The 16696-nt window shown below is 33.2% G+C and overlaps 1 protein-coding gene across 6 annotated transcripts in view; it reads right to left on the reverse strand.

The window, feature by feature from the left end:
* HEATR5A (HEAT repeat containing 5A) overlaps positions 1-16696 on the reverse strand; it is an 85845-nt gene that overhangs the window by 34347 nt on the left and 34802 nt on the right. For all 6 annotated transcript variants that reach the window (XM_072962901.1, XM_072962902.1, XM_072962898.1 and 3 more), the window contains 5 exons: positions 11722-11831; positions 7152-7315; positions 6887-7062; positions 1630-1735; positions 833-1023 (listed from right to left, as the gene is read on the reverse strand). In XM_072962901.1, the coding sequence (XP_072819002.1) occupies positions 833-1023; positions 1630-1735; positions 6887-7062; positions 7152-7315; positions 11722-11831 (747 nt within the window). The remainder of the gene's footprint in view (positions 1-832; positions 1024-1629; positions 1736-6886; positions 7063-7151; positions 7316-11721; positions 11832-16696) is intronic.

A 16696-nucleotide genomic window follows, 5' to 3' on the forward strand; every position in this document is an offset into this window, starting at 1 on the left:
AATAATCTTGAGATTCATGCTATTATCAGTTCCTTTTTACAGATGAGGAAACCAAAATGACTTAGTCATTTTAGCCAAAGTAACTCTTACAAAGTAAACTATTAAATCAGAGTGCTGGGATTTGAACCAAGTCAGTATTCTGACTCTAGACTTTGAGCTGATAACCAATTCAAGACACATATTTAGCAGACTAGAAGGTCAAAATGTCACCTTCATGACTACCACCACTAGTAATAAGCTCTACAAATGTGTAACTAACATAACCATGAACTTTATTTGTGGTTGTTTTATACCACGTTTTCATACTATTTGCACATATATTATCTCATTTACCTCAACATTCTGAGTAGGCAGGCAATATTAATAACTTTCTGTTTGAAATAGAGGAAAGCTGGTTGAGAGGATTAACTAAGCTGCTCATGGTTCCAACGCTGGTCAAGATGAAAATACACTTTGTCTCCTGCTCTGCAGCCTACAGCCTTTACTTTTTCCAGTAGATTGTTCTTACTGCCTATCATCTGTATTTCACATGAGAAAACTCCATGAGCTTCTTACTCCCTGAGTCCACTGCTGGCCTGTTACATCACTCATCTAGATAGTGATCTTTCTCATACAAAAATGAAAGCCAAAGTACTAGTAATAGTTTTATGTTCCAAGACAACCAGGCTGAGGGTGGGGGCTGGGGGTGGGTCTCCTTTATTTTAAAGAATCCACATTTCTCAATTACTTAAAGTTAATGATCAGAATTAAGTTTCACTAGTTCTAACAAACCAACAAGCTATACCCAGTTTTGACACATAGTCCATGAGTATTAAACACGCAATTCACTTACTTGTCAAAGCTAACTTGAGCTAACGCAGCCGTAAAAGCTCCATCATCAACCACTTGGGCTAATCTAGCCCACGCCTCTGCAGCTGCACACCTCAAGAGGGGGCTGGGACCTTCTAAAGCTCCCATCACTAATGCTAGGGCAGGTCTTCTTATTTCTTCTGGACCCAAATTTCCTTTCAAGCCAGCCACATACTGAAATATGTAGAAAGAATCCAAAGTTACAATTGTAGTAAATTCTCTTACCCAGTTTGGAATGTATATTCTGGTTAACACTTGGCGATTACTACTTAAAAAAAATCAGAACTCAAAAACCCACTGAACACAAACATAGTTTGATTTTCTCAAAGTACTTTAGAATTTTAAAACTCCAGGCAAAGAGTATGGTGATCAATTATCACTGTAGTATATATACGTGTATGTTCAGAAGATTAATAGGAATTTCCATAAACAAAATGACCAGTGAAGCCTATTATTTTTTACTTAGAAACAATAAGCCATAAAAAAAAAAAAAAAAGAAAAAGAAACAATAAGCCAGATTTGGTCCACAGGCCATAGTCTGCCAATCCCAGGTCTAGGATGTTAGGCTCTAAGCCAGGATTATAGGTTTGATTTCTGACTAACAAGTTTTACATGGAGAAAAAATAAAAGGCAGATTACAAATCCTGAAACATTAAGATAAATCGGGGAAAGACAAAAAAGCAAAAGCCCTTTAAAAATATCTTCCTCCAACTTACTTAGTTGGCCATACATTAGGGAAAAAAACAACCAAACATCTAAATTTTTAAAACCTTAAATTACCTTCAAGAAACTAGAAACCGAAGAAACAACATGTAACTGAACTACTTGCTGACGAGCTCCTTTTGTGTGCTTTACACTGTCCAAAAGCTGTTCCAATATAAGGCGCCTAAAAATCAGAAACAAGATTTAAAGGTAAAGTAAGGCAAAGGGCAGTACTGAGTATCTGCTGCTAATATGTTTTGTTGCATTTTGTTGGAACTCCTAAAACGGAATAAACTACTGCCAAACATACTGAAGCATTTTAGGAAACGAAAATATATCCCAACTAATACAAACATATCTTGATTATGTGTCATTCTGATAGTGGGAGAGAAGCATTATTTTGTGGGATTAACAAGTGTATCACTTAATAAAGATTTACCTGGGCAAATTCAGCTATTTCAGCAACTATTTTCTAAACAAAGGATATTTTAAAAGTTACTTGTATCAACATTTTTGTTCTTAATAACAGGACTTACTGGATTCAAATATATTGCTTCATTTTAAAGGTAGCATTGACTTTAATTAGAAGTAGCACAGCCCTTTGAACCCCAACTATACTTCAAAAATGTACTTGGGATCATATTATATAAAACAGTTTTTACTCTTGTTTTTCTCATTCAACAATACCTCTTCAGCACTTTTCAACTCATTTTTACTTTCTGATAATTTTCATGAAGCCAAATTTTACTATACACGTACTATAATGCATTCAACCATTCTCCTACCAGTAGAGAGTAATTTTCTAATTTTCACAATTGTAACTATACACATATACATTACTTTTGGCCTGAGGCTGAATGTGTCCATTAGGTATTTACATAGCTTCAGTGAATTGTTTTTTTACGTCCTTACAGCACAAAGCTTTTAAATCCATATGTAACCATGGAATAAACCACCCCATTTTCCCCACCAATGTCTCCAATGTTTAAAAACATTGTCTCCAAGCTCTGAACTTCCTTTTACCCCCTCCTCTCCCTTTAAATCAGGGAAACTGAAGTAATGCTTAAGATAACTTTTTTCGGTTGTGACTATATTGATGGCAGGCATAGGACCTTATAATTTATCTTCATCTCTCTAGTATTTGGGTTTGGCGTGTAGTTGGCAGTCAAATGTGCTTGTTAAACAATCATAAGGGACAAATGCATCTGGTAAGTGAAAACAGCACGACTGGCTGAAGATGGCATAAGGTATTTACTCAACTCTAATGTACTTCCAATAGTATCTCTGAGCCCTTAACTAAATCCCTACCACTCTGCTGAGGTCACAAGGTCTAATTACAGTCCTGCTCCAAATGACAATTCTGTTACCAAAGCAGAATAGATATCAAACAGAATAAAATATCCAACTGTGAAAGAAGTTAAATTAGAAAAAATGGAAGGTGTAAGGCGATGTGTGTATGAGTATGGGAAAGCAATATATAAAATCAATTCACAGACTATAATAAACATGGTGAATCACTAAGAACTTTGGGAAAATCAGAATAACTCTTAAGTACTTTATTTAAATATTTATTTCCTTATTTTAAGGTTAATTCTGTTCATCATAATGAATTTGAAAAACTCAGGCACAGGAAAGAAAAATAAAATTCACTCATAATCCCACCATCTAGAAAGAGCCACACCACTAACATTTTGGCATCTTTGTTCTAGTCTCACCCCCCAGCCCCGCTCCCACCCCAGGTATATGGATATCATTTTTAGAAAACTGGGGGATTATAGCGTGTATACTTTGTTAGTAACTCTTTTTTATTTCCTAAACATTAAACTCATCTTATTTACTATTGTACTGAAATAATTTTAAGTAGCTATTAGTATTAAACAGTCTGGCAATACTTCATTTACCTGGTTCCCTAGTTCAGGACATTTAGGCCATTTCTAATTTTTATTATAAATAAATGTTACATAAAAACTTTTCTGGCTGTTTTTTCCAAGACCATATTTAAGTTATTATGTTTCAAGAATATACTGGTGCCCAAATTGCCAGAAAAACTAAGGACAACCATATGGTCAGGTTTATGGATTTAAAACCTAAAACATCATTATTAGATCATATCCTAATCACTTGTTATAATGGAACTATATCACGCTGAAAGTACTAAAAATACTTCCATTTAGAGTTTGAGAGTTTTGTTACTGTGTAATAAAATTTGACCTGTACTATTTTCTTGCCCACATTTATGGGCCAAAGACTATATAAATGAAATAAAAACATAGTTTTTATGAGAAATAGCAAAGATATAAAATTTGAAAATACTGATTTACCTTGTACCCTCAGAGAGGGTGTATAATGTGAAAATTTTTAGTACTGAGAACTGTAAATATGTTTTTCCTCTCTCTCCACCAACTCACAATCTACATTATTTTATAGCATTTATAGCAGTGGTTCTCAACCCCAGCTGCACACAAGAATCACCTAAGAAGTTTTAAAAACTTTGCCCAACACAGTATGCATACCATTTCTATTAAATCAGAATCTACGTTTTAAAAAGTTGTCCAAATGATTGCAATGTATAGTCATGGGTGGAACAACCTTCAGGTGAACTAAGCAATTCATTATTTGCAAAATATACCTTAAAGTAATCACGAACAATGCATGCACGAGATCAGTAATCATTTATTTTCCATATAAAATACCTTGATTTTCTAGAACTTTAAACATTTTAGTGCTTTAAAATTACCAATGCAAAGTTATCTTATTCTGATATAACGGATTCAGTTTAATCTCTAAGTGCATAAATAAAATATGAAAAACTTATTTCCAGTCTTAGGGCAATCTCACGTTATAGAAGACTTTCTTTTAAACTGCTTAAACATGAAGCTAACCACAATAATAATGAAATGCTTTCAAATATTAACTTGTTAAATATACATACTTTGATTAAGACCTTTCTTCTCTAGAAATGCAAGTCTATGGCCCAAAGAAGAAGGGTCTGCCATTTTAAACAAGTACCACGCGTGGGATAACAGGAAATTAGAAACTTAACTTTCCTATCTTTCCTGTGGTGCTCTAATGACACCCATTGGAAACTGGTGAGAGTTGCTTATGATCCACTTTCTGAATCTGGGATCCTGCTAGACCACTTCCTTTAAAACTACAGTCTACTATTTTTATTCAGTTAGAATCCAAACAGAGTATGTTTTACTTTACCAGGTCTCAACTTTTTAATTAAAACAAACAAAACCTCTTCTCCCTTGAACATTCTACATATTATTTTTATTAAGGTGAGGTAAAAACAAACTTAGCACATTTTAAAGTTCATTACACTTTAGACAGTAGAAATAAGAAACCACTTCCTTCAAACTATAATTGGGCAGTAAATAAAAGAAAAGAAAAAACAAACCTCTAGGAGAGTAATAAAATCAATTCTTTAAAAGGAAAGTTTTTAAGTATACTTTTCTTTTTCACTTTTTCTCTTAGACCTATCAAAAAAGAGTTTAGTGAAGCCATTTAAGAACATGCTTATTTATTTTTTTCCTTAAAAAATTATTTTATTTAATTTGGGGGGAGAAGTAATTAAGTTTATTTATTTATTTATTAACTGGAAGTACTGGGGATCGAACCAAGGACCTCATGCAGGCTAAGCATGCGCTCCACCACTGAGCTACAGCCTCCCCCTAGAATACGCTTAATTTAAATCTTTTGCCCACAAGGCCACCCTTGTTTCATCTACTGTAGTTACTGCTGTATTAATCTAAATTAACTATTTTAAATTAACTGTACACTCTACATAATACTACAGTTACGGACTAGTTCAAATCTCATTCTCTCCATCAATTCTTTGAATATTACAGACCACTGTAATTCTCAACTGATCTTTTAGTGCTATAGCACTCTTTTGTAATTTAGTCACAGATCATCTTAAATATCTTAAAACCGTAATTTTCTATAGTTACAGTTTATATAGTGAGCTATAGGCTGCCCATAAATTTGGGGAAAACAGCTTTTGAAATTAAAGATCTGAAAAGACATCTCAAAGTATGTGTACACCATATGATACTGAGAAAATACTGCTATGATTTTAAATAAAATGACATGAAGCTACTAAAGAGCAATATAAATGTTACTCATTTTTCTATCCACTGAAAGTAAAAAATGATATAAAAGCTATAATCTAGTCAAACACACTGTTGCTGGTCTAGCATGAAAGAGAGAACAAACATGAGTGAATGAGGATAGTTAATCATTTGTAAATTATTAACCAGCATAGCCCATGGAAGACATCCACTTCCATTTAGCATCTCAGATGAAAACAGAATTTCCTGGGTACTGGCTTAAGTAGTGTTTGTTGTTCCCCAAGAAAGGTATTATCACGTTACTGACAGAGACTTATTCCCAGGGGTGGGTTGGGGGGCAGGAAGGTACAGCTCAGTGGTAGAGTGTGTGTTTAGTATGCACGAGGCCCTGAGCTCAATCCCAGTACCTTGAGTTAAAAAAAATTAAATAGGCGGAAGGAGATAGCTCAAGTGGTAGAGCACAAGCTTAGCATACAAAAGGTCCTGGGTTCAATCCCCAGTACCTCCTCCAAGAATAAATAAGTAAATCTAACTACCTTCCCCCACCAATAAAAATACATAAAAACATGTAAAAGAAATTTTTAAAAAGTTAAATAAAAATAAATAAATAAACCCATTATTTAAAAAAAAAGAAAGAAACATATTCTTGATGAGAAATCATTAGCAGCCTTTGCTTTTTAAAAACCAAACTTCATTTTTAGTGAATCAAATCCACAAAAGTGACGATCGTCAGTTTTAATCTAATTCGTGAAATCCAATAAACTGAAGACGAACCCCTGGACCTACAATGGCTTGACAATGCCTCCAAGGTAAGAAAGCCTGAGACCTGTCTAAGCAGATAACCAGTGTCTTTCATTCTGACCACTAGTTCATAAATCACTGATCTTGTGTCATTGAGTTTTTCATTTGTATCTTCAGTTAGATGAGAAGCCAATGTGGGAAATGCATTGTATTCATAATAGTGTTTAGCCTGTTTCTGTTTAATCTAATCACCAACTCAATTACTTATTAAATAACTAGCCAGGTGAATAATTAAACAAGAGCCTTTCATCTCACCTTCATCCGTCATCTATAAGAAATCTTTTATATTAATGAGAACTTCAGACATTTTCTTACCCACTGGTTCAATATTACGCATTCATTGAACCAATTACCAATATTACGCATTCACTGAACCAATTACCAATCCTGAAATGTTGTATTTCAGGAAACATTTCAGGATACGTGAACTATTTAGAAGCCAATTACTGAAGATGGTTTACCTTTGAGCTTCTCCCACATGAGCACATACAACTCCAAAGAGCTTGACTGCAGAGCTAATTACTGACAGTGTTGGAGGTAAGGGCTTGGGCACTGAATCTCCCTCTACATCTTTCTCAAAAATAGAATAAGGGTCATACTCGAGACTTCCACAAGCAATACCATTACCAAGTAGGAGCTAAAAGAAAAAAAAAAAGTATATGTAAGGTTTTAAAACCACTGTTCACAGACTGAATCAACCTAAGAGTTACTGAAAAATGCTCATACCTGTTCTTCAATAAATCTATGGTCAGTCTCTTGTAGCAAAGGACTTAATATTAGAAGATCATCCTGATGACAGAGGGGTGGAAGTAAAAATGTGGATGCTGCCACCTGTATGTCAGGAGCAGTCAAGTCAGCAGCCAACTCTTTGAGGATAGGGCAGAGCTTTCCTGTTGAGTCAGAGAAAAAGAGCAATTAGCAATTTAGTGGTAGCAGTTAACTGTTTAGAAAATGGGGTTAAAAAGGCCCAGGCTGAGTTAATCTACACATCAGCTAACTTTAATTTATCACAAAGATTATATATCCCGTCCTTGAAAAATGCCCTAACAACAAATGGCTCAACTATGTGCTGCTGGTCACAAGGATAAAAAAAATACTGAAAAGACATCTTAAAGTTTGTGTGTGTGTGTACTTTATGATACTGAATAAATAATACTACAATAGTAGTATGACATTAAATAGAATGACATGACAAAAACACACAGAGGACTAGATACAAATCAGATAAAGTAGGCATTAATAGCATTATGATACCCCAACTCCCCAGCACCCCAGCGTATGACTGTCACTCATCCTGACCAGCTGGATTAACCTTGTCTCACCTACATCCCCACCCATTATCTCACCATGCCCCATATTATTTTGAAGCAATCCCTAGAAAGCACAGCATTTCATCTACAAATATTTTATCATGTATCACTAAAGTTAAGAACATTTTAAATGATCCCATTATCATAATTCCATGTTTTAAAAACCATTAAACATCAAGTACCTGTTCAGTGCTCAAATCTTCAACTGCCTCATAAATGCCTGTTTTTGTTTGCTTTTTTGTTTGAATCCAGATCTAAGTGAAGTCTACGCATTGTATCTAGTTGATACACCTTGTCTCTTTCAATCTAAAGTTCTTCCCTCTACTTCTATTTCCCCTCTGTAATTTATTTGAAAAAATGAGGTTATTTGTTCTATAGATACTTCTACAGTCTGGATTTTTTATGATTACACCCTAGGGTCTTTAATTTGTTCTTCTATTGTCTTTATTTGTGTGTGCGTAAATTGGAACTTGGATGAATCCTCTAGAGAGGATTCATGTTTTTGCTTGTTTGTGTTTTGGAGGGCAAGCTAGTTCATGGGCAACACTGTGATCTTCCGTAAGACTTGAGACGACGTATGGCTGTCTCCCTTACATAAACATTTTGAAAAATTGTTCCATTTATCACAGTGACCTAAATTATCGTTTCAAAGATATTTATCCTAATCCCTGATGGACTAGCAATAGAAATTTTTATCCACCTAAAGCATAAAGGCTTTTTGCCTGTTTGTAACTTAAGTGCTTTAGGAATGAGTAAATCACCTTAGAGAAATATTCACTTTTGTGTTTCTTTGAGCAACAGCATTAGGATAAAATGAAGACTTGGATGATGTCTACTTATCAGAAGTGACAGGATGAGTTAGGAAGGGTTCACCTGCCATTATTTCCTGTATCATAAGTAGCAGTAAGAGTAGTAACAACAAATAGTTATTGAGAATATAATATATGACAATAAATGTCCTAAAAACTTTACACATCGTTTTCATAACCACTTCATGAGATCCAGTTAGTACTGTTATTTTATAGGTAAAGAAACGGGAGCAGAGAGTTTGCTAATTGCCCAAGACCACACAGCAATTACATGGCAGAGTCAGACTGAAGCACAGGCAGTCCAGGCTTCAGAACTTGAGCTTTTAGCTACCATGCTCAATCATTCATTCATTCAAACTGTGTTTAATAAAATATAGAATAATGTTATTATATAATCTTCCCTTCAAGAAGATATAAAATACAGGACACAAATACATAGATATAATCATAAAATGAAGGTGGGAAGTACTACGTTCCATAAAAGATGAAAGTAGAGGCACTGTTATGTTTAGAGAAAGGAGACTACATACATGAATTGAGGAGAGTAGACAGGAATCATTAAAAGCTTAATGAAGAAATGAGAGTTGCTCAAAGGAACGTCCGTTAGTTTAAATACCAGTATATGATACTCATAAAAATAAATTTGTTGGTAATATGCAAGGTATGTTTGGTACTGGAGCTAAGTGTGAAAATAATGGTAAATCCCTACTTCTCATTTTAACTGACTGCTGGCCTAACTGACCCTGAACAAAGTATGTAAAAAGACAATTCAATTTTTAAGTGCAAATATGCTTTTGTTGTAGAAATACATGACTGGCTTCCTGATGCTAACAAAGAGCAATTTTCAGTGAAGAGAAAATTAAAATACTTGAAAAGAGATTGATAAAAAAACTAAGACAGGAAATACAAACTAAGAACCCAGTTTTTACTCCATAAACTTCAGAAAATTAAAGTACTATTAAGACAGAAGTCTGCATATGCTGGACAACTAAGAGGAAAAGTTATTTAAATTCTTAAATACATCCCAAGTAACAGACGCTGTTTCTTATCATATCTTGATTGCACTGTAGCAACTGGTATCACAGAACTTTAAACTTTTATTTTGTTACACAGCCATATTTTCTGAGCTAACTAGATGTATAACTTTAAAGATTACTATTTCCTTTTGTGTTAAAGATTTAGAAATTACTATGTTATCACTGTACTATGAGCTAAATTATTTTAAAATATCAACTGATATTTCTGACTGTTATGCATTCTACCCATTACATAAAACTATTAAATAGATTCTCATTTAAAAACAGTCCTTAAGGAAAAAAATTCTTAATTCTATTTCCACAGTTGTAAAGATGGGAAAAGGACAAACATAAAATGGCAAATTATTATTTTTGGTTGAAAAATAAAAATAACAATACATCTATATTTTCATTTTTCTATAAACTAATTTTTTTCTTTAATTCATGTTAGAAAAACAGATATACTTGAAAATGTATGAGAGTGAAGGAAACTTTTCTTTTTTCAAGAAGTTCACCGTAATTCCTGACTTTGTCTCCCAGGGAACACTCTGGAAATGATTTAAAATCTATACACTTGTACATTCACTATTCCTTTAGTATGATTGCATTCCCAAACTCCAATTCTGAGAAAACAGTACAAGACTTTCTCTTTAAGTCTTTCAAGGGTAGACTTATCATTTATCAGAAGATAAACTTTATTTTAAATTGATATTCTGATATTCCTAAATGTTTAGTGAAGACTTCAAAAAAAATCAATTTTTTCATCTGTAGTTTGAAAATAAATTTCAAAACACAATGGTAAAAACTGATGTAAAAATCTGAAGGGACTTGCTTTTGCCAGAACCTAACAGCTATCTGAGCTATGGAACAGAAGTTATTGCTCTTTTATTAGGTATAACTTTTATATTGAGATATAGTATAAAATGAATCAGACCTATTACTGAGCTTTGACTAAGTCCCTAGCAGGATACTAGTAAGTGAATAGGCATCACAGCATGAAGCAGATGTATGTTTTAATACTGATTCCACTATTTACTGGATATGTAAACTTGAGTCGGTTTTTGTAACCTCTCTGTACCTTTATCCATCAAATGAGGAAAATGTAACCATCTCATTGTATTACCCTAAGATAAATAAGATAATAATACAGACAGTTCCTAACACAATGCCTGGCACTACAGAAATGATTCTTTTGATACAGTTTCTGAGAAATGGCAACATATCCATTTTTTCCCGAGAAGTACATACAAAATACTTACTGTACATCAAACATTTTGCTAGGTACATTTATGAGCCAGGAAGAGTGGCAGTGGGTACAATACCACTCACATAATGATAAAGGACAAGACAGAAGTTCTAAGTTAGTATTCTGAACTAATGTGGTATACATTTATTTGCAGAAAAAGGACATAAAGCAATAAATGTAATATTTTTTACAAAATATAGATTTGAAGTAAAAATCAACTTCATACGGTTGGTTAAAAATTAAGACTAAAAAACGATACTCTCATTAGAGGCCATTTTCAAGTTTCACCTCTTAAAACAAGCATTTTTAGTTATTCTGTAGTAGTAGCAATATATTTTCTTAAAACTGTACTTTAAATTAAAAGGAAGGCTTTAGATAGAACTAACTGTAAAACAGGGGCAAGTTTATTTTACCAACTGCAGTAATCCAGTATTCCAAAGTTATCTTTGAGCCTAATAAAAGCAACATCTACATTATAAACTTTCTAAAATCAATTACACCTTGGTAGTTCAATATTAAACTTCTATCTGGGCAGAGTTAAGAATGGAATGGTGGAACACATTGTGTACAACAGATAATCACTCTGGAAGGAAACTAGAAATGGCCAAATTTCTAATAGATCTGCACTATATATTCTGTACAAGACTCTGGAGTAGAACTCATCTTTGTAACTCATTCTCTCCCACACAGTAAAACTAGGAATTTTCCCCCAGAAAAGACAGCAAGACATGAAGACATAGTTTGTGTGTGCTTTTTTAAATGCATAAAATGGAGAACACATGCGTTAAGACTGAACTCCCTAAACTTCCTAGAAACAAGGCACTAAATAACTGCCATATAATTCATTCGTTAAGATATTACTTTCCAGATACTGTACTAGCCACAGAGTAAAACATTCTGGTGTAAGGCACATACCTTCATAGGTTTCAGGAGGTAATAAAATCAACAATTCATAAAGCCTTTGTCTATAAACTACAGATGGTGTCTTCAAAGGACTTCCATATGTTTTTAGTATTGAAGAAAGCCTTCAAATGAAAGAAAAAGTCTATCTTAAGTGTGTATGTTACATAACAATGTACAAATATTGAACATGTTGACACACAAACATAAAATAGCTATATACATATTAGTGAAAGTGCTTTTATTTATTTTACAAAGTGTGACCTTTAAGTTAAAAGAGGAATTACAAGTGTCACACATGAAAACCATTCTACCTTTTCTATGACACTTCATAAAACAAACCTGCCTATTCAGCTTAGATTTGTAAAGCTGTAAATATTTTGTCTGGAAACCGAAACTCTTCCTGAACTCCAAAATTTACAACTTTGCATTTGTGAAAACTAAAATCTGTTATGTAGAAAAGGAATTGGCCAAACAGGAGTCACAAATACCTAGAGAAAAATCCGAGTGTTAGAAACTTGATCTGGAATGCTATCATCAAATAAAAAAAAATCATCAAAATACGCAAAATCATAAAACAAATTTACTTTTAATAAAGCACACTCTGAGCCAAACGTGTCCCCAAAAGTCCCATCATAAGATCTCTTATCACCAGCTCCTCTCTTCACTCTCTTTTTCTACTTTCATGAGCTCTTCTTTATCTTCTGTTTTTTCTCACTACTGGTATTAAGACATTTTACTGATGTTCACTCATCTAAGCAATACTGATTAAACGATTACTACTCTTTGCCAAGGTACCATACTATCAACTGGAATAAACCCATGAAGATGTCATGGCATGAGGTTTCCACGTACTCTAAGAAATGTTGGCAATGTTTATTCATTTGCATTTTCTAGAAAAACAGCACTTGTGCTATTTCTAGTTTCAAGAAGACACTTTGACTATTCATCATTTTATTTAAGAAAAAAAAAGGTGGTTCCACTTTATATCTTTCAGCTAGTAAACAATTTACAGAAAACATTCATAAAACCTGGGTAGAATTTTTTTAGCTATGGAAGTTAAGAATAAATCCACTGTATTTTTGTATTTCTCTAAAACTAGATGAGAAAATCACAGCTGACATATGAAATACATGAAAACTTAAATATTCACAAGATGTTAAGAAATACGAATTGTATTTAAAAAAATCCTGCAACATTCATTTGGTTTAAACAACAGAATTTAGTTCAGAGGTTTGGTATGTCTGTGTGTTTAAACAAAACAAAATGAATACAACAAAATAAGAATTTAGAAGAGCATTCCTAGGGGTTTCTGCTTCTATTAAGGAGGGCAATTTAGAGTCTCTGAAAGGCCTTCCTGCTATATATACACTTAGATCCTAGAAAAAGATAATTTGCACTGCTAGGCTTGAAGAAAGGGACTTTTTCAAATCAACCTCACCCCCGCCAACAAGCAAACATAAAAAGCATGAACAAAACATGAGCTAAAATCAGAGTGGAAACACCAATACCGATACCGAAACCAACACAAGAACTTTCAATGGAGCTTGTGCCCATGGCAAGGTGGGAGTGATAAATGGAATCTCTAGAAGGTGATTTGAACAGTCCCAGCTCCTGATAGAGGCAAAGGCATACTGAATTAAATTCAGTTGAAGAGAGAATTAGTAAATTGGAAGAGAGAGCTGAAGAAGTCACACAGAAAGCAGCAGAAAGAAGAGAAATAAAACATTAGAAAAAGACTGAGACATGGAAGACAAAATGAAAGGATTAAAAATTTGTCTAATCAGAGTTCCAGAAGAAAACTTTAAAAAGAATGGAAAACAGGCAATATTTGAAGAGATAACAGCTACTTTTCTAGAACTATTGAAAGGTATGAATGAATCCAGCAAATTATACACCATGCTGCAGAAATTCGCAAAATTTCCAGTTAAAGTAGATATTGTGAGATTCATGTTTTAAAACTCCAATTATATGCAGCTTATGAGACACAGCTAAAAACACAGTGAAATGGAAAAAGACATATACCACACATATACCATAAAAATTAGACTTGAATCAAAAAATATTATTAAGGACAAAGAGAGTTAATGTATAATTATAAAAGATACAACTCATCAGGAATATATAACTGCTTTCTCAAAATATGAAAAGGGGAAAATTAATAGAACCACGGAAAAAAACTGATAAACCCAGCATCACAGTGGAGGAGTTTAACGTTACTCTCCATTACTGATAGGTTAAACAGATAAAAAATTAGTGAAAATAGATGGAACAATGTAACTAAAAAAAATCCAACATGTTGAGGGGAGGGTATATATCTCAAGTGGTAGAGTGCGTGCTTAGCATGCACAAAGTCCTGGGTTCAATCCTCAGGACCTCTGCTAAAAACAAAAAAACCCACACACATGTTTGTCACAGAGCAGGTCTCAACAAATTTAAAAGGACAAATAACATACAGATCATATCCACTAAGGACAGTGCAATTAGGTTAACAATCAGTAATAAACCTATTAGCTAAAACCTGTTCCATACATTTAGAGACTTAAAAACATACTTCTAAATAACTCAAGGAAATAATAATGAAATTTAAAAATACTTAAAACTGAAAAAAATGAAAATAATACACATCAATACTTTTAGGATTCAGCAACTGGGCCCTTATAGAGAAATTTAGCTCATATTAAAAGAATTAAGAGAAATTCCATGTGCTAATAAGCATTCAAATTAAGGTATTAGAAAAAGAATAAGAATTTTAAAAAGCAGGAGTAATAATAAGCAATAACTTATGAAGTCCAATTTAAGCAGTTATTCTTTGTATAGATTAATAAAAGATGGATCAGGAAAACCAAGAGAAGGCATAATGAAAACTTATCAGGAATGGATGAAGAGACACTATAGACATAACGGAGATTAAGATGATAAGAGAGTACTGAGAACAACTTTATGCCAAAAAAATTTGAAGATAAAGATGGAATGGAAACATTCCTGGAAAAATCCAACAAACAAGCAAAACAAATCCCCAAACTAGACCTCAAATAGTTAACACAATTAAGGAAATGAAACAGCAGTTTAAAAAAAGTCCCAGAAAGAAAACAGCAGGTCTAGACTGTTTTACAGAGAGGTGGTTTCATGTGGGACATCATTCCAGTCTTATAAAAGATCCTCCGAAGACCTTAATGAAACATTCACCTACCTCATTATATGAGGCTAGTATAACTGATGAAAACTTGAGGAGGGCAGTACAAGAAAGATTATAGAGCAGTTTCACTGATAAATATATGGCAAGAAACCCAGACATAGGCAAACCAAATCCAGAAGTTTGTAAAAAAGATAATCATTTCCAGCTTATCCCAAGAATGTAACCAAGTGAAAAATGGGTTAATAAAATTTGTTACATTAAAGTTATCAGATTAAACCACTTTATAAAAACCAAAACCCATCCATGATAAACAAAAAAAAAAAAAGAAAGAAAATGTGACTAAGAAGTGGCTTCCTTAGTCTGATTAAAAAATATCTACTAAAAAGCCTACAGTAAACATCATTCTTATTTGTGAAACATGAACAGCATTCTTTTTAATGAATCACTTCTATTCAGTTTTAAATGGTAGTTATCTGGTTAGCACATAAGAGAGAACATGAATGAATAAATGAACAAATACTGTGAAGGGACAATTCCTGAAGAATCTATAAACAAATGCTTAATAAAAGAGAGTTTAGCAAGGTGGCTGGATATTTATAGATGGCAATAAAGAGATTACATATACACATTTAGTAACTGCAAAGCAAAATACGAAAGTATCCAGGAATAAATTTTTTAAAAGGACACATAAAACTTTTAATTTTATACTTCGTCAACAACCTCAGTAATAGAGGAGAGGTATCATGTTTGTAGGTATGGTAAAAATAACAATTACCTTTAAATGTATCTATCGATTCTATTTAATTGCAAATAAAATTTCAACAGGAGACAATCAAAACTGTAAAAAGGGTCAAATTATGCCTAAAGATGAATAAGGCCAAGAAACTTACTCTAACAGATAATTATACTTTATTATAAAGGCAATGTGGTATTGGCACAGAAATGTGCAAACACAACAGAGAGCACAGAAACAGACCATGTCTATATGTGAATATTAATACACAACAGAGAGGAACGGTAATCATCAGAGAAAGCATGGATTTCTCTGTAAAGTTTGGGACAATTTGTTATCCACACCAAGAAAGAAAATGAAATTGGAACCCTACCTCACTCCAAGCACAAAAATTAATTCCAGATGGACTGAAGACTTAAATGCTAACCTTAACCATTTTAGAGAGAAATAAAAGAAAGTATCTTTGTAACTGTGAAGGAAGTTTTTTTTTTAATCAAATGACAGAAAGTACTAACCAAAAGGTAAAAAAAACTGGTAAGTTTGACATTTAAATTAAGAATGTTACTCAAAGAACGATTTTACCTAAAAATAGGTAAAGATAGGAATAAAGTCTTCACAGAAGAGGACATAATGAGGAACAATAAACATACAGAATGACACTTAAACCATCAGGAATCAGAGATAAATTGAGATCATAATGAGATACCAATTTATACCTACTGGATGAAGCAGAACTGATGTCTGAGTATCGCTGGTGAAGAAGTGGATCAAAGGATACTCCCATTACCACTGATAGACATATGCAAGACTTTTGGAAAATAATTTGGATATTTTATTGACAGGAGCATGAGTAAGCTGCTGTACAGTCACACAATTAAATATTATACAGCAACCAAAAAGAATGAACAAACTTACACAAAGATGAATTTAGAAACATATGTTGAGTAAAACAAGTCTCAGAAACAGGATGATAACCATTTGCCTGATCAAAACCAAGCAAAAGCTTAACAAGGTACTATTTAGGGAAACATATATATGGGATACACTTTTTAAAAATGCAAGAGAATGACAACTGTAAAATTCAGTATAATGATTACCTCTAAAGTAGGGCAGAAAGA

Source organism: Vicugna pacos, chromosome 6 (genome assembly GCF_048564905.1).
Source record: "Vicugna pacos chromosome 6, VicPac4, whole genome shotgun sequence".
In the NCBI taxonomy this organism is placed as follows: Eukaryota; Metazoa; Chordata; class Mammalia; order Artiodactyla; family Camelidae; genus Vicugna; species Vicugna pacos.